Genomic DNA, 18,965 nt, shown 5'->3' on the forward strand with positions numbered 1-18,965 from the left:
CGGAAGGTTTTTGGGGAGACCAGGATGAGGCAGGTGCTGAAATTCATGTCTCATGTCTGTTGGCAGCGATATCAGATCTAAGCTGGTAATTAAGCTTGGAGGTTTCATGCTAGCAACTTATTTTCTGAACTCTAAGGTTCAGATCTGAGTAGGAAAGTTATGACAGGGGCAAACCTTTAAATTGTGCCACCCTCCCAGTAGGCATCAGTTGTCTCTAGCAGAAGCCCCGTAGTGCCCCCTGCCCCCCCACTCTGGTGCCACAGGGCAGAAGCCCCAAGCTCCCCACCACAGTCTGGTAGGTAGAGAATGGAGGAGGAATGGAGGGAGCCGCAGTTTAACTGTAAAAGTGCCACATGTGACTCGAGAGCTGCAGTTTGGCACCCTTGGAATATGTTGTTGTGATCATAAAAGTTAAAGATAAAAAAAATCCCTTCTTGTCATGTTTCTCTCTCCATTCCCAATCATGCAGGATTGTTTTGTACATTTTTTAGTATTTTTATGGAGTTTAGTGTAGGATATCTGTTACAATGCCAGATGCTCAAAATCATGAATCAAACCTCAAACAATCATGATATTGCCTTAAAAATCATGAAACTTTTAAAAAAAATTAGTTTTTTCTTTGTTGGATTTTGAGCCTTTTTTCTTCCTCCTGTCTTTCTTTTAAAACTAAAGCTGAGATTTTCATAAAATCACTTGACTCCAGGAGCTGGAACTTGAAGAAAAGCACCAAATATCATGAGACTGATATCTCAAGGAACAGAAGTTTCCATCATTTCTCTAAGGAGGGGATTCCATCTCGTAATTGGACATTTTTCTTGATACTCATTAGGTTAATAACATGTCTCTAGCGCTCCTCCACCCCTTAGCTGTATATTCGTCAATTTATATGAATTTGATTCTTTCAATCTTTTTAATTCTGTTAGTTCCTCATAAGTTTCCTGGTATATTTTATTCTTCGCTGAACTTTCCTGTTTGTCCCTGTTGTTTTATTTATTTGGTAATCTAGTTCTTAGAATTGAATGCAACATTACATGTGGGTGTTTACCAAAGACATTTAGAGACCTATTTATGTAGTAGAAAATTGCATTGGCCTTTTCTGTTACTATATCACACTGCACGTGCATATTTGCTATTTTTTTCCCCGTCTCACTGACTAAATTTTCAGATTTATCTGATATCCTACATTGTGTTTGTTATATTTTTGGAAGCATAGTATTAACAAATATGAAGAAATATACAGCAAGAGCCCGATCCTGAGCTTCTTACTTGGCCAGAGGTGACACTGAAGTTAGTGAATAAGAAACCCAAGGTGAAGCCCATTATGATCTAGAATACAGGATATATCAAGTCCTATCTTTTGTTGCATAGACAAGACATGTTCTAGAGGACAAGAAAGATCATGCTCTTCTTAAACTAGGAGGAACATCTATAGAGAGAAGTAATTGTTGGTTTTGCACTCAGTTAAGTAGTAACTCACTTTGAGAGTGGTGGTGATAAAATACTACTTTAAGGGTAGGAAGGTTTCAGAGTGATAGCTGTGTTAGTCTGTATCAGCAAAAACTGATGTGATTATATGTTTAAAGGTATAACACTTTATTTCACGTCTGAGATAGTTTTTGTCCCAAGGACAATCGTTTCACAATTGTTGGTAAAGAAAATGGAAAAAAGACTATTTAATTTTACATTTTTAAAAAGAAATTGTGTTGATTCTCTGAAGGAGTTCTCTGAAATGGGATGCATGCTCCTTTAGCTGGGTGTTTGTTTTATTTGAAAGAACAGTGTCTGTGCAAGTGAAATGATATTTTGACCTACATTAATCCCAAATAATAGAAAAATAATAGACATACTTTCATGGGCTCATCTTTCCTTTAGTCAATAGGAATCTATTTTTCTCAAGTATCTTATAGGCAATAGACTTTCCCCTGCACTTTGCCATAATCTTAATTTTTTAAAATCTATCTAGGTAACCAGTGTGGTTGTCTGTCAGGTAGATTTGGTGTGAAAATGGGTAACTTGTGGTCAACTCCGTAAAAATTTAACTGAATTTGGTGCATGTGTAATAAAGATATGTCAGAGTTAGTTACATATGTGTAAGAGTGGATACTATAATGATTTTCCTAAATTGCCTCCTGTGCAATTCTGTCAGCCATATATTCTTTCACATTCCGTAATACCTCTGAACATTCAAGGGAAAAAAAGATGTGAGAAGCCTCTCCTCCAAAGGACCAGTAGTACATAAGAGATTGCCTCTGCCAGTGTTCCCTTAGATTACATCACAGAAAATATTTTTTTCCAGATACAGTACTGTGCTTGTTGTGTAAAAATGGGACAAAATTATGAATATTTTGATGGATGAGTTTAAAAAAACAATTTTTTTTCACTGAAACTGACTCACCAACCTTGGCCCTGGGACTACACTGTAATTTTATATTCAGAAGCACATAGAATGTGTGTAAAAGTTGCAGTCCTCTTAATTTAAATTATTTTAGATCTTGGAAAGTACAGATTGTCTGAAGAAAATTATATCTTGGAATAAGAAAGGTCTTAATGTATAAGCATGTTGTGTTGAACTCCAAAAAAAAAAAAAAAAAAGCACTGAGTGAATTTTACTACAGGAACTCTTCACTTAACGTTGTAGTTATGTTCCTGAAAAATGCGACTTTAAGTAAAATGATGTTAAGCAAATCCAATTTCCCCATGAGAATTAATGTAAATGGGGGAGGGCGGGGTTAGAATGCAGGGAAATTTTTTTTGCAGACAAAAGGCATTATATACATTTTAAATAATTTTAAACAAGCATTTTAATACTATGCTGTGGGTGGGGGGAGTCGTGTGCTTGTGCTGTGTCTTTACAAACATACTGTACATGTAATATAGTACTATAGTTGGGGTCTGCTGGCGGGCGGGAGGTGCTGTGGGTGAGAGAGAGTGTAGGGAGGCTGCCAGCTGTGGAGAAAGCAGACGGCCAAACAACGTTAAGAGTGGAGCATTGCACAACTTTAAATGATTGTGTTCCCTAATTGATCAGCAACGAAACAACATTAACCGTGACAATTTAAAGTAAGGAGTTACTGTATAATCAGTGTACTATTTTTCTACATAGACTAATTTTGTAGAATTGATATTTTAATAATAAAATTTTATCTGAATTCTCTTAAAAAGTTAGAATGAAGAGGTACAATATTAATTAGTTCAGATTGACCTTTTATTTGGAAATATTCTAATCCCTTAATATTACTTTAATTGTGTGGAGAACTTCCTAATATGCTCCTTTAGAACTGACTAGATGCTGGAGTATAGGCATAAATAGTAGCCTACATTAGTAAAGTATTAGGAATTCAGGAGGTTTGTTTTTATTTACACCAAGGGTCGGCAACCTCTGGCATGCGGCTCACCAGGGTAAGCACCCTGGCAGGCCAGGCCAGTTTGTTTACCTGCCGCATCGGCAGATTTGGCCGATTGCAGATCCCACTGGCCACAGTTCACCGTCTCAGCCAATGTGGGGTGGCGGGGAGCCACGGCCAGTACGTCTCTCAGCCTGTGGCACTTCCCGCTGCCCCCATTGGCCTGGGACGGCAAACCACGGTCAGTGGGAGCCGCGATCGGACGAACTTGCCAATGTGGCAGGTAAACAAACTGACCCGGCCTGCCAGGGTGCTTACACTGGTGAGCTGCGTACCAGAGGTTGTCAACCCCTAATTTACACCATATTTTATCAATTATACTGGAGTCTTTGTGCCTATGTTCTTTGAGTCTCTTAAAAACTAAATACTTGCTGTTCGCATAAAATATTTTGAGATTTAACCACTGTACGTTCCGGAATTGAATATTATTTAACTACTACTTTCGGTCAGAGTTTTTGGAATTGGTCCTTAGAGGGTTGCATTCATTAGGGTTATGACTTGAGGAGAATTGTACTAATGCTGATGAAGGGAATTCTGTAGCTAGTAGCAAAGCTATCTAAAAGGCATTATGAAAAAAGAAAGTGATTGGCTTACTCAGGTTCAGACTGTGCTGGTTTGCATTATCTACTGGATTTTGGATATATTAGCAATTGTTGCATAAGCTGTTATTACTTTAAAAAAATAACATAAACTCTCACAAAGGTGTGTTACTTAAGATTTTTGAGAGCTTGTATTGGACCTGTGAGTGCTCTGCGTTTCCTTCATGTCAAAGAAATCTAGACACGTAGGTGTAAAGTGTGAGGGAGGCAGCACCACCTTCTCTAAGGGTGTTGTGAATAACGTTTTCAAATGTATTTTACTTTAAATTAGGGCTGTCAAGCAATTTAAAAAATTGCAATTAATCGCACAATTAAAAAATAATAGTAGTTAATCGCGCTGATGAACAATAATAGAATGCCATTTATTTAAATATTTTTGGATGTTGTCTACATTTTCAAATATGTTGATTTAAATTACAACACAGAATACAAAGTGTACAGTGCTCACTTTATATTTATTTTTTATTACAAATATTTGCACTGTAAAAAACAAAAGAAATACATCTCTATGCCAATATAGCGCTGTCCTCGGGAGCCAAAAAATCTTACCGTATTATAGGCGAAACCGCGTTATATCGAACGTGCTTTGATCCGCTGGAGTGTGCAGCCCCAGCCCCCTTGTTATATCTGAATTCGTGTTATATCGGGGTAGAGGTGTAGTATTTTTCAGTTCACCCAATACAAAACTGTAGTGCAATCACTTTATCATGAATGTTGAACTTACAAAAGTAGAAATATGTACAAAAAATAACAGCACTCAAAAATAAAAGTGTAAAACTTTAGAGCATACGAACTCCCTCAGTCCTACTTCTTGTTCAGCCAATCGTCCAGACAAACAAGTTTGCTTACATTTACAGGAGATAATGCTGCCCGTTTCTTGTTTGCAATGTCACCTGAAAGTGAGAACAGGATTCACATGGCATTGTTGTAACCAGCGTTACAAGATATTTACGTGCCATATGGGCTAAAGATTCATATGTACCTTCATGCTTCAACCACCATTCCAAAGGACATGCGTCGAAGCTGATGACGGGTTCTGCTCAATAATGATCAAAGCAGAGCCGACCGACGTGATTATTTTCATCATCTGAGTCAGATGCCACTAGCAGAAGGTTGATTTTCTTTTTTAGTGGTCTGGGTTTTGTAGTTTCTGCATTGGCATTGGCATACTTCAGATTCTTAAACCTTGAGTCGAGTGCTGTAGCTATCTTTAGAAATCTGACATTGGTACCTTTATTGTGTTTTGTCAAATCTGCAGTAAAAGTGTTCTTAAAACGAACATGTGCTGGGTCATCATCTGAGACTGATGTAACATGAAATATATGGCAGAATGCAGGTAAAACAGAGCAGGAGACATACAATTATTCCCCATGGAGTTGAGTCACAAATGTAATTAACACATTTTTTTAACAAGCATCATCAGCATGGAAGCATGTCCTGTGGAATGGTGGCTGAAGCATGAAGGTAAATATGAATGTTTAGCACGTCTGGCATGTAAATACTTTGCAATGTCGGCTACAAAAATGCCATGCAAATGCCTGTTCTCACTTTCAGGTGACATGGTAAATAATAATTTACCAGCATTGTGTCCCGTAAATGTAAATAAGCTTGTTTGTCTTTGCGATTGGCTGAAGAAAAAGTAGGACTGAGTGGACTTGTAGGCTCTAAAGTTTTACATTGCTTTGTGTTTGAGTGTAGTTATGTAACAAAAAAATCTACTTTTGTAAGTTGCACTTTCACAATAAAGAGATTGCACTACAGTACTTGTATAAGTGAAAAATACTATTTATCATCTTTACAGTGCAAGTATTTGTAATTAAAAATTATGTAAAGTGAGCACCATACACTTTGTATTCTGTGTTGTAATTGAAATCAATATGTTTGAAAATGTAGGAAAACATCCAAAAATATTTAATCAATTTTAATTGATATTCTATTGTTTAACAGTGTGATTAAATCTGCAATTCATCATGATAAATTTTGTTAATTAATTGCATGAGTTAACTGTGATTAATCAACAGCTTTACTTTTAACAGAAGAAAAAGTATAAATGCCTCAAATGAAACAGTTCATTTCAGATCAAACAGAATGTTGTATATAACCAAAAACCATTTTTTGTTTTGGGCTCATCTGAAATATTTTCCAGAATTTTCATTTCAGCCGGCAAACCAAAAAATCAGTTATTTACACAGCTCCAATCAGGATACTGTGTGAGAAGTTCTGAGTTTGTACAGATTGTGATTGGTTAGCTAGAGGGTTCCAAAGAATTGTGAGCAATACAAAGGAAATTTGAATACAAATCATTTTTGGTTTTTTAAATGTTTTTGTGGCAGAAGTGAGTAAATATTATTTAAAAGAATTATTGTAAATTGAGTTGCCTTCTGAAGAGTTAATATGCCAAATTTGGAGACTTAAATCAGACACTGAGTTGTGAAACAGAAGTTTAGTCCTGTTTATTATAAGTGAAAATCTCAATGAAACTTCAACTATAGAGTTCATATTAATGCCCCCATAATAACATTGTGGCTGATTTGAAATATGTAATAGAGCAGTGTTTTTCAATCTGTGGGTCGTGATTCAGTACTGGGTTGCAGCATGTAAGGTGCTGGGTCGCTTTGCTCTGGTCAGCACTGCTGACCAGGATGTTAAAAGTCCTGTCAGTGTTGCTGCCCGGCTAAGGCAGGCTAGTACCTACCTGTTCCAACACCACATTGTGCCCCAGAAGTGGCCAACAGCAGTTCGGCTTCCAGGCAGGGGAGCCACGGGGCTCTGCGTACTGCCCAAGCACTGGCTCCGCACTCCCATTTGCTAGGAACCGACCAATACGAACTGGGGGGCAGTGCCTGTGGGCAAGAGTTCTGCAGAGCCGCTTGCACACCTCTGCCTAGGAGCCAGACCTGCTGCTGGCCACTTCCGGGGTGCAGTGCAGTCTATGGTGCTCCCTGGCTGCGCCACTGACTGGGAGCTGCTAGAGGTAAGTCTGTGCCCGTGCCCCAATCTGCTGCCCTAGCCCTGAGCCCCCCAAACCTGGAACCCCTTCTTGCACCTCAAACCCCTCATCCCCAGCCTAGAGCCCTGACCCCCCTTCCACACCCCAACCCTCCACCCCAGTCCTGAGACTCTCCCACACTCCAACCGCCACCCCTGAGCCCCCCCCGAAACCTGAAGCCCCTCTTGCACCCACAATCCTTCACCCCCAGCCCTGAGCCCCCACAAACCTGGAGCCCCTCCTGCACCCCAGCCGCCTAACTCCCTCCAGCACCCCAAACGCCTGTCCAAGCCCAGAGCCCCTTCCCACACCCCAAACCTCTCATTCCCAGCTCCGTAGGGCCGTGGGCATCAACAATTTTCTTCAACTGGGTCTCCAGGAAAAAAGTTTGAAAACTGCTGTAATAGAGTTTGCTGGACACACACAATGGTTTAAATATTCAGTATCATTTTAATATTTACTGGCTGTATATATTTACAAAAAGTGCAATATTTAAATTGCCTGTATTATGGTGTAAATGGAGAATAGACTTTTATGCTTTTGGTTAGGTAGGATTGGGATATTAGCTCTTCAGTAATATGACTGAACAACTATTCAAATATTTCTTCAGATTGTACTGTAGTTAGGTTGGCTGTTATTTCGCTTTATGAAGGCCTTTAATCAACTATCGGTTTTTATACACAATTTACATTGATTTCCATGGGAGCTACACATATGGAACCACATTAACATATGGACCTTAAATGTAGGGAATGGAGGGCAGCTAGGGCTGAATAAGGGCCTGTTTGGTGAGCGTACAGCAATGCCTATTCCTTTATTGGAATGTGACCAAATAGGATTCTGCAGTTGCTTAAATTGTTCACTTACATTGGTTGCTGAATAATTTTTGTAGCTCTGCAAATTATTAGTTTTGCTTTATTTCCTATGTGTTGTCTGAGTTTATGGTTTAAAGAGTGACTGATAGTTGAGTCAAGCAGGTTTTACTTGTGCTATAATAATTGATTTCAGTGACACAGGTATAGAAAATCCATATTCAAAGTGCTTTACTACTGAAAAGTTTACAGTAACTCCTCACTTAAAGACATCCTGGTTAAAGTTCTTTTGTTTTAGTTGCTGTTCTATTAGAGAACATGTTAATTTAAAATTGCACAATGTTCTAATGTCCTCCACTCCGCCCCCCTCCCAAAGGCTCGGAGGGAGAGGGGAGGAGTGAGGATGTGGTGTGCTAGGGGTAGGGGGCAGAACTGCGTGGGAAGAGGTGGGGTGAGGCCTTGTGGGACGGAGAGGAGTGGGGGCAGGCCCTGGGGCAGAGCTGAGGGTCGAGCACCTGTCAGTTTGAAAAGTTGGTACCTGTGAATTACAGGCTCTCTCCCCTGCAGTCCAGGGCAGGTTTACTAACCCAGTAGCAGAGCGAGCTGCTGATCCGCCAGACTTCCTGCACTTAGAGACACCCCTTGCGCTAGCACCAAGCTGCCCCATCACTCACAGGTCTTGCCTCTGACCGGCTCCCAGGCGCTGCAGCAACTGAGGGCAGCCTGCCTCAGCAAAGTGACTGCCTCAGGGCTGCTATCTCACGGGCTTTCTCCTCTCGTGAGATCGCTGCTGCTGCTCTTTTCACCTGCTCCTCTCGGGATTAGCTGCCGCTCTGAGAAGAAGGTCTGCCAGAAGCCTGTGGATGTCTCCAGCTCTGCAGGGATCTAGAGGCCCAGTGCCTCTGTGTTATGTGTCCCGAGCATATCATGCAACCCGGCAGATTGGTTCCCTTAGGACAGGGGTTCTCAAACAGGGGGTTGGGACCCATCAGGGGGTCACGAGATTATTATGTGGGGGGTCGCGAGCTGTCAGCCTCCACCCTAAACCCCAGTTTGCTTCCATCATTTATAATGGTGTTAAATATATAAAAAAGTGTTTTTAATTTATAAGGGGAGTTTCACTCAGAGGCTTGCTATGTTAAAGGGGTCATCACTACAAAAGTTTGAGAACCACTGCCTTAGGAGATGACTGGTCTCCCCAGTTGGGGGGAAAGAGGTCAGTGACTTATCTGGAGCAGGGATTTGTGTGATCTGCTGCTCAAAGGCCAGTAGAGACATCCCCCTTGGGTGCTGGGGAAGGATGCAGCACAGTGTCCCTTCCTATGTGCTGCAGCTTGCCTGCTCTGCCTGGCTCCTCTATCGAGCCTAAACTCTCAGCTTGCATGGGGAGGACTCTGCTGGCCTGGGGGAGAGAGGGTGTTGTTGGCCCACACCCTCACCCTGGGGCTAGAGGATAGTCATTTAACCTAGTCACAACTGAGAGTCAAACAGCATATAATGTCTTTTGTCTGGCAACAATTTTTCCCCTGGAACTTAACCCCCCCCCCCCCCCCATTTACATTAATTCTTATGGGGAAATTGGATTCACTTAACATTGTTTTGCTTAAAGTTGCATTTTTCAGGAACATAATTACAACGTTAAGTGAGGAATTACTATGTAACATCGGTCATTCCTAATCCCATCCTTCAAGAAACCCTTACTGTTTAAACTGACAAAAGGCTCTCACGGAATTTAGTTATATCTAAACATAGCATTGGAATTGAAGTGCATTTTGTTCATCAATGTTTGTTTTTAGATACGGTCGTTGTATCTCTTATTACATTGAAGCAAGTCTTTTATTTTTTTTCTCCAACACTTGTGATACTTGTTGAACTGTTAGCAAATTTAACTGTAAATGTTAAAGTTGCAAACTGTATCCTCAGACTCCGAGGGCCTCCTTAATACGTTTTGTACAGCTTTTGGTCCTGGCAGGGAGTAAAATGCGGCATGAACAATTTAAATGCGTTTTGGAGTGCATACCTGATCCATATTGTAATGCTGCTTTTTCTACCCTATCTGTAGCTTCCTGCAGATTTCACAAAACTGCATCTTACTGACAGTCTCCACCCACAGGTGACCCACGTTACCTCTAGTCACTCAGGATGTAGCATCACTAGTGATTCTGGAAGCAGCAGTCTTTCTGATATTTACCAGGTAAGACAGTATTTCATAAATACCAGCTTCTCAAACAGTTTTCTTAAGATAAATATTTTAATTCCAAAATGTCAGCCTAGAAGTGTTTACATGAACTGTACTGTAGGTATTCTGGTGCACCTAATGTTGAATATACATTTCATTGCTTTTTGTCAATATTCATCTAGTGAAACAAAGGAAAAATCAAATTATTTACAATGAAGTATGTTTTCTTTTGAAAATGGAGCAATTTGAGATTTTGATTCATATACTAGTCTAACATTTAAAGGTAACTCATGATTGGTAACTTAATGAATCTGATGCACATTCTCCTATTTATTTGAAGGTAATACTTCCGTCTGGTCTTCACTACAAAGGCTGTGCTGGTATAGCTATACCAGCAAAGCCCTTTAGTGAAAATGCAGCGTATGCTGGTATAATTGTGTCTCTACATTGGGCGGTAGGCGAGGGGTGGGGGGAGGGTAGGAGACATAGTTTAGGAATGCTGTTTTTGTTTGTTCCCTACACTCCTGTTCCAGATAGCTGTGCTGATAAAACTTTGCCGTATAGAGCTGGCGTTAATGTTTACTTGTAACTATCAGAGCCACTTGGCAGCATCTAGAGACATGACCATAATACAAGCCAACGTGTTCTATATGAACTTTGATTGACTCTATTTGTAATTTATAGTTTTGGAGAGAAATGTTTTCACCCAATGTTAGATTGGAAGTTTTGAAATTTTAGAATTTAAGCTTTATGACCTAGTAGTGTGAGAGACTGCATCTCTCCTGATGCCAAACTGCCACAGTTGAAATTAGTGGGTTTTCTTGAGCTGGAACATGTTTAGTGTAAGGGAGGGGGTTGCCAACAGTGTGCATTTTGTTCTCAGTCTCCGTAGTCTATCAGAACTTCATTTTAATACTTTGCATATTTCATCTGTTCTTCTAGGTATTTGGGGAGGTGGCAGGTTAAGAGTTGGAGGAATTTTTAAAATGGTTATGCCTCTTGTGGAGGGCTTTTTGTCATAAATTTGCTGGGATATCTTTTTATATCTTTGGAGTGGTTTGAGTAGTCAAAGGTTTATTGTGAAAGTTATCTAAAGGCTTTCAAAGTGTTTGGTGAGTGCTTGTTGTCTAAATCCAAATTACATAAATATTTGAAATAAAAACAAAAACAAGTCATATTCCTAAATTCTGTCTGATGCACACATGGTGCAACTCCCATTGAATTCAAGGAATTTCAGGCAAGTAGTGGAGGGCAGAATTTATACCCATAAATAGGAAAATGTACAGTTTTAATGTGTATGTAGGGAAGCAGAAGTGAATTTGAAACAAATGAATTAACTTTAGTTGGAGTTAACTGTTAAAAGTATTTTGGAGTGCTGTTCACACTTTAGTTTTTCATAAACCACTTACTGCCTACTATAGGAGCAATAAAGCCACTTACAAAATTATCAGAAGTTTACATAGGTAAGATAGTAGTTGAGAGTAGATTAGAAAAAAATAGTCATTTAGATTGAGAGAGAAACCCTATATATGCAGAAGCATAGATTTTTAGTTGCCTTGGTATTTGATATTGTGTTCTCCAGAGTGCATGTTGATGATATTGACTGCCCTTAAAAGGCTATTTTGAACTTGAACAATTGTTATATATAATTACTTTAGATTTTAGTGATCGTCTGATTTGGTAGATAAACCTGGAACCTCTTTGTAATTGAAGACTGGCTAAAGTCTTGGTCTCAGCTCAGTTTAGACAGTAATCACAGTATCATAAGGACTTATTTTAACAAAATTATTAAAGTAACTGTACAGTTAGGAATGCATGACAAGTACAGTGAATTTACCTTCAAAATCAGAATTTTTGCCTCTCTAAGAGAATGGTGCCTCTGGGTCAGAATTTGGGAATATACTGAGTGGAATTGGGGAATTAATACATTGTCTCACAGTGTAAGTGTGTGTTTATTCTAAAGATTCCAAAATGTCTTACAAATTCTATTCACATAATAGCAATGGAATGCATCTGTCTCTGGGAGCTAGTTACAGGTTAAATTAGGATACAGGAAGGACATAGGTACTCCTCTGAACAATGGCAGCGAACTTTTGGCAGAGCCTTAAGCAAACCCGTATCAACGGCTCTTTAATGGTCATGAAGAGGAGATAAGACCTTTGGATTTTTAAGGGTTGTCCAAAAGATCTTCCCCCGCATTCAGCTTCATGGAATTCAAAATCCCATGTTCATAGAAGCTACAAAGGAATAGTTACCCCCAATAAAAGCTCTGTTATCTGGTATGTTGGGGGAATAGCAGGTGCTGGTTAATTGAATATTCTGATTAACTGAGAGTATTTCCCCCCAAATAATTAGCATACAATAAAATGAATAAAGTATAAAATAGTATACCGATACTCACCAATCCAGCAGTAGTTCTGCACTGCAGAGTGGTTGGTTTCTAGAAGCACTTAGGTGTATACAGGTAAAGTTTTCTATGCAGTAGGTTCTCTTATGACACTACATATCACTATGGGCAGTGCATGGCATACACCTAGATCACTAAAAATACACTTCCCAGTAAAACTATACTGAACATAATTTAATCTTTTTTTGATGATTCAGAAGGCACTTCAGGATCTTGCAGTGCCTCAGGGTCGTCATTACCAACATCAGTTATCATTGTAGGTGTAGGAGATTGGGCCTATTATGACCCTATTACACACCCTGGGAGCTGCTTTTTTAAAATAAATCCCTGATATCAGCTTGCTTACTTGTCTTCTGCCTCTTTTGCATAAAAGTAGAGTGCAGAATATGCAATTGCATAATGTTCTGTGCAGTATACTAGTCTCAGTTACTAGATTGAAGATTTGTATTGGGAGATACCAGAAATGCTGGTTAATTGCGCTTTCTGCTCACCTGAGTGCCAGATAAGAGAGCTTGTACTGTGGTTTATTTTCCAGTGCGTGGAACTTATCTGCTGAAGTTAAGTTTGTAGTAATGGAATTACCTTTATGTAGCATCTGGCTGGGGTTTCAAATGAACCATAGGGAGTTAGGGATGGCCTTTTGGCAGTTAATTTCTTTAGGCTCCTTTGCTGATCCCCGCCAAGACTCTTTCAATGTTCTGTTGTAAATGAGGCTTATTACTTTTATTTAGATTCTAGAACATGAAAAAACTCAATCTAAAAATCCTTCACCTACAAAGTTAATATTATTCTGAATCCTGCACAAGCCAATCAGTGTAAATGAAGTTATTAAAAGGCCTCACTTAAGAGGCTAGTTTAGTTATGCTAAGAGAGGTCCATAGCCTGTGCTTAAATAAGTAGTAATTTATGAAAGTGATCATTGACATTAAAGCCATTTTGATTTTATGGACACTTGTTACAAATAATGTATCTCTTCCTATCAAATTCATGTGTGTCAAATCTTTTCCACTGGGAAAGAAAAATTAAAGCTCATGCAGTGGGGAATGAAATTTACCCTGGTGCAGAGGGGCCTATGCAAGGCTTAAGCCCCACTGAAGTTTGCTTTTAAGTGAAGTGCCAGGCCTTCTGTGCAGGGGTGAATTTCAGTCTGTGAATAGCCAAAAATATCATTCATTCTGGGGATTCTGAGTTTTAAAATGCTGATGTGGAGAATTGCTATAGTTAGTGCTGTGTCAGCACTTCTCGTGTAATTACCTTTTTTCAGCAATTTATAACTCGTTGCTGATGGTTTTTTAGTTCCAAATGATTTTATACCTATAAATCCATATGATTTTAATCAAATGAAATTTTCAAATACATTTTCTTAAATTAATCTTTTAATCTGCTAGTTCCAGGTACATTATTATTCGTTATATTTTAAGGAATATATTGTCTTAATTGTTTAACCTGAAAGCTGCAATTATTCATGTATGCCTGTTTTTAAATAAGATTTAAAATTATGCATTTTTTAAAAATGTCCTGGTACAAATTTGTTCAGTCTACAGTGTAAAGAGAGAAATTTTCAAAACTGTTATTTTAATAACCCATAATCACTATATAATAAAGAATTCAGATAACTTGAAAATATAAAATGGAATATTACTCCATGATTTTTTATTTTTGTGCAAATACTCTTCAAGCTGTGCTTTTTCCAAACAAAAAACTATCTATATACTCAGATACAGCGATGTGCATTCTTATGCATAGATCTTCAAGATAGATATTCTATACCAGTGTTTTTCAATCTTTATTCATGTGCAGACCCTTAAAAAGCTCAAATGGAGGTGCGGACTCCATGGAAATCATAGACATAGTCTGCGGCTCCCCAGGGGTCCGTGGACCACAGGTTGAAAACCACTGTTCTACAATATTTACATACTTCATTTATTTTCTACAGGGTAGAAATAGGGTATGTTTTATGACTGTTCACAAATGAGGGTAAATCATTAATCTCTCACCTCTTGTTTAGTCTATAACGGAAATGAGCATGGCATCTTGCTGCAGTGGATACATATTCAAGTTAGACTACTATTCTTTTTTTTTTGCAGCTGCTTCATTTGAATCAAGTCAAAGACTCAATAATCCATGAAAAATACTGGTTAGAACTGAGACACTAGCACAATTAGTCTCTCATAAGTACAGACTGTTACCTTCACTTTTATCCTCTCCCTCATTTTTTATTTAAAAACAAAATATTATGAATGAAAACTTATACTTACATAAACTTTGTTACTGTATCTTGGTTTTGATCATATGCTGGGCATTAGGTTATCAGTATTGTTTGCTCTGGTTTGATCTCGTATCATGGTGTTTGTCTTTAAAATGGACATGAATACATTTTCTAGAATAGATAATGTTGTAAAGAACTTCTTAGCAAGATTGTTGGGTTAAAGAGGCCTTCTGTTTCAAATGGGTAATAAAAATCAATAAAAACGTTTCCCTTTTGTTTAATTGTGAAGTATATTATTAACTAACCCTTCACTGCAAATCTGAGTGTATGGTGTCTCACATTTTCTCAGTTAATTGTAGCTCTGTATTTGCTATGAAGCAAATACGTGGTGGTGGTGGTGGGGCCTCAAGAGCTGCTGTTTGTAATGAAAATAGATTCGTAGATCTTTTTAATTTGAATAAATCATGAAGCTGAATCATCAGATGCTTTCAGCATTGATCTTAGAATATTCCTATTTCAATATTAATATCATGACTAAATTTATAGGTCAAGTGCTGCACATGAAAGATAAATTCATTTAAGACAAGTATTACTTGCCAGGATGATTATATGTAATCTTTTCTCCAACTCCGTCTGAGGTAAAGATCATTGAGGTGCTTTGAATAAGACTTCTTAATGTTGTTTTATACCTTAGTTCAGGAAGCAGGTTTATAAAGTGCCATACTATTTAATGTTACTTTTTGGGGAGGGAGAGGAAACTGGATGTTAAGAGATTGTTCTTGGCGCACACATGAGCCTATACATACCGTAATACCCACTTCTGTCTTGTGCTGACTTTGGAAAACTGCCTGTCACTACTGCTTCTCACATGCAATAACTGCTTCCTTTATTGACACCTATGGTTTATGGTGCCAGCTGACAAGTCAAGTTTGGAAATCAAGAAACTTGAGCCTATAAGGGTGCTGTGTTGTTTTCTCCGCTCCCCCTGTTTTGAAAAGGTGGAAACTGTTTTTAGATTCTTTCTCTTGGCAGCATTTCTTTCCTTTATCCTGCAATCAGATTGCACAGCTTCCTGTTAGCTTGACATGCCCTCTTGCATCTGCTCCAGATTGTCTGGAACAGCAAAGGAAACTGCTAACATCCTTTTTGTGACTCTCCCAGGATACACATATCCCTTGGTAGTTTTCAAGATGCGAGCTTGTTTCTTACTATTATGACTATTAGAGGAAAAAAAGAAATGCACTCCACCCCCAAAAAATGCTCTTCAAAAAAAGAACCAAAAATCTTAAAATTTGTTAAGTCAAGGTAACTAGTGTAACCCATCTCTTTGCAAACCCTGCTTCTGTAGTATACGAGTACAAAACACACTATCACTTTCAGACCTTAATAAAACAGATCAGCCTTTGGCAGTCAGCGTTGTAGTGTGACATGCACCTGGTGTTAGTGAATAGTGTGTTGTGCTACCTCAAAAAAGCAAATTGTCAGATAGCTGGAGGTAAGACTAGTCTTCCTGGAGCATGTTCTTTTAGATTCTGAAGTAAGGATACAGCTAAAAACAAACTTGCTCTTATAACAGATATTAGTTGCTTAAATGATTACATAATTGTGTCAGTATGACTTATTGAGGAACTGAAAATTTAGATTTCTGTCAGCTTCATGGTGTTGCATCATCATTCACATTATCCTCAGCTATTCATGGAGAAAATTTTTTTTGATAGCCATAATTCACATACTAGAAAGAGAAAGTGGGTATGGTAATATCTTTTATTCAAGCTTACACAGAGATCTTCTGTGAAGAAGCTCTGTGTAAGCTCAAAAACTTCTCTGTCTCACCAACAGAATTGGTCCAATAAAAGATATTACCTCACCCACCTTGTCCCTGTAATATCCTGATACCAACATGGTTACAACACTGTATAATCCACATATGACATACATGTATTGTTTAGATGATATATCTGGAATGAACTTCATAGTAATGCATTAGGTATTGTAGCTTTCCAACCAGGTGGTCCAGAAGAGAAACTCTTGGTGGAGCTCAAAAAGCACACCCTGAAAGGTCATCCCTTCAACATATTTTTGATTTTCATCTAGCTATTGCCAGTCTCCTGGAATGAGGGCGCACCTGAAGCAGGACTGTCTTGGGACAAGGGTCTTCCTTTGAACTAAGGATGTACAAAGCTATCTTGGAGCTGCAGGCAATCCTGCTAACCCTTCTGTTCTTCGAGAAGTTCTTAAAAGACTACCTCACTTTTATGAGAGCAGAAAACCCAGTGATGGTTGTCTGTCTCAACAAACAAGACTAAACAAAGTGCAAAGCCCTGTTGCTGGAGTCATCTCTTCTTTTCCAAGTGTCCAAGAAGAACATCTCATCTGTGAAAGCTTTCTGTGCCCCAGGCTGACTATTGAGCAAATCCATTCTTTATCCAGGGGAATAGTTATTCAATGGGAAAGTCTTCCATCATTTCAGAGTCTTGTTTCCTGCATCAACGTTCCCCTTTTGGGCCTCCTTGCATCACAGTCCAATCACTTTCTGCACAGCTATTGAGGAGGTGCCCCAACCTAAATGCTTGAGTTTATGATGGCTTCTTAGTTCCCTGGACAGGAGAGTTTACCTATATGTCCTCCTTGCTTCCCACTTATCTGGGAGGTCCTCCAGACCCCAGATTTCCTCTGTTTCTAAAATTTGTCATGAATTATTGCATCACAGCTGAATTTTTTCTTTTTTTATTTAAGGTTCATTGAGCAGAGCTTCCTGAGATATGGAACTGTTTTATGGTGGATGGGAAAGGACTTTTCACTTTTGGAAAAGTCTTCTACTTTTCTCTGGAAAGACGTATCTTTAAAATGGCTTTGTCTAGAAACCTTAGATTATGGAGAAGCACTGTTCACTTCACAGTTTAGGTTGTAACCAGGTTTCTGTTATGAAACAATTTGTAGCCTGCTTTTAATGTATTTAGAAAGCTAATTTATTTTTCAAATTTCCCGGGTCTTTAGTCAGAGAGGACAACATGCTTACAGAATTCATTTGCTTCTGTGGAGTTTGATCATGAACATCTTGGAAGTCTAGCATATATTATATGATATCTGCATGGTATCTTCTGGATTTTTTAGACCCTGACAGAAATCAATAGATTTTAGAAAGAAACTGCTGGGTATGTCTACATAGCAAAGAAAAACCTGTGGCTGGCCTGTGCCAGCTGACTTGGGCTCAGGCTGTGGGGCTGTTTCATTGCTGTATAGATGTCTGGGCTCAGGTCTCGGGCTCCAGCCTGACCCCGAAATTCTACACAGCAATGAAACAGCCCCGCAGCCTGAGCCCTGGGAACCCAAGTTGGCTGGCATAAGCCAGCTGTGGGTTTTTCTTTGCTGTATAGATATACTCATAGGGACCAGTGGAAGTGTTTCCCCTACAACACATGGGAAAACCTGCCACTGCCATATCACGTCTTCATGTACACACACAGGCACTCCCCTGACTTCATAACACATTCATGAAGACACAAATCTGGAAACAGATCAGTTGAAAGATTTTAATATACCTGCAAGAGGATCCTGCAAACTTGTAATGTCAAACTGAATCCTCTAAGTTTGAAGGACTTTACATTGTCTGCAATGTAGTTTTGAAGAAATTCTGGAGTGGCTCTAGCAAGGAGACCAAAATACACAACTGTATTTTGACAGTAAATTAATATATGTTTTGGCATGTGCAAACTTGTTAGGTGTGTTCTGAGGGAAAACTAAAATTCTTCCCCCTTTGAGTGCTTATTGTTTATATGGAATTATTTTAATTAGTTGTTATATTTTTGTCTTATCATTTTTTGGAGAAATTATTTAATTACACTTAATCAGTTGCTTTTGGCATTTTTCATTATTTTAAAAAAATCTGATAGATATTTACATTCTAGTATATAATAGTACATATTGCTACTTCTACAAAATATAGTTGGTTAAATCTGTATTTGTGAATTGCCCTTTGTTCTTAGCTAGACCACAGTTATTACTGTGTCTGAGTCATCAAATTAGGAATATTATTATATGTCAAGCACACAGTAGAAGACAATCCCTGGCCTAAATAGCTTAGAATCATAGAAATGTAGGGCTGGAAGAGACTTTGAAAGTTCATGTATTCTAGCCCCCTGTGTAGTGGCAGAACCAAGTAAATCTAGACCATCCCTGACCAGTGTGTATCTAGCCTGTTCTTATAGCCTTCAGTGACAGGGATTACACAAGCACCGTCAACTACCCTAGTTAAAAAGTTTTTCCTAATATCTAACCTGAATCTCCCTTGCTACAGATTAAGCCCATTACTGCTTGTCCTCCCTTCAATGGACATAGATAACAATTGATCGTCATCCTCTTTATA

The 18,965-nt window shown here is 38.8% G+C and overlaps 1 protein-coding gene across 8 annotated transcripts in view; it reads left to right on the top strand.

Annotated features, from left to right (window-relative positions):
* RAPGEF2 (Rap guanine nucleotide exchange factor 2) overlaps positions 1-18,965 on the top strand; it is a 324,533-nt gene that overhangs the window by 246,821 nt on the left and 58,747 nt on the right. For 7 of the 8 annotated variants that reach the window (XM_032803442.2, XM_032803445.2, XM_032803447.2 and 4 more), the window contains one exon: positions 9,867-9,998. The exons of the other annotated variant lie outside the window; for it this stretch is intronic. In XM_032803442.2, coding sequence (XP_032659333.1) covers positions 9,867-9,998 — 132 coding nt within the window. The remainder of the gene's footprint in view (positions 1-9,866; positions 9,999-18,965) is intronic. 8 annotated transcript variants of the gene reach the window in all.

Source organism: Chelonoidis abingdonii, chromosome 5 (assembly GCF_003597395.2).
Source record: "Chelonoidis abingdonii isolate Lonesome George chromosome 5, CheloAbing_2.0, whole genome shotgun sequence".
Classification (NCBI taxonomy): domain Eukaryota; kingdom Metazoa; phylum Chordata; order Testudines; family Testudinidae; genus Chelonoidis; species Chelonoidis abingdonii.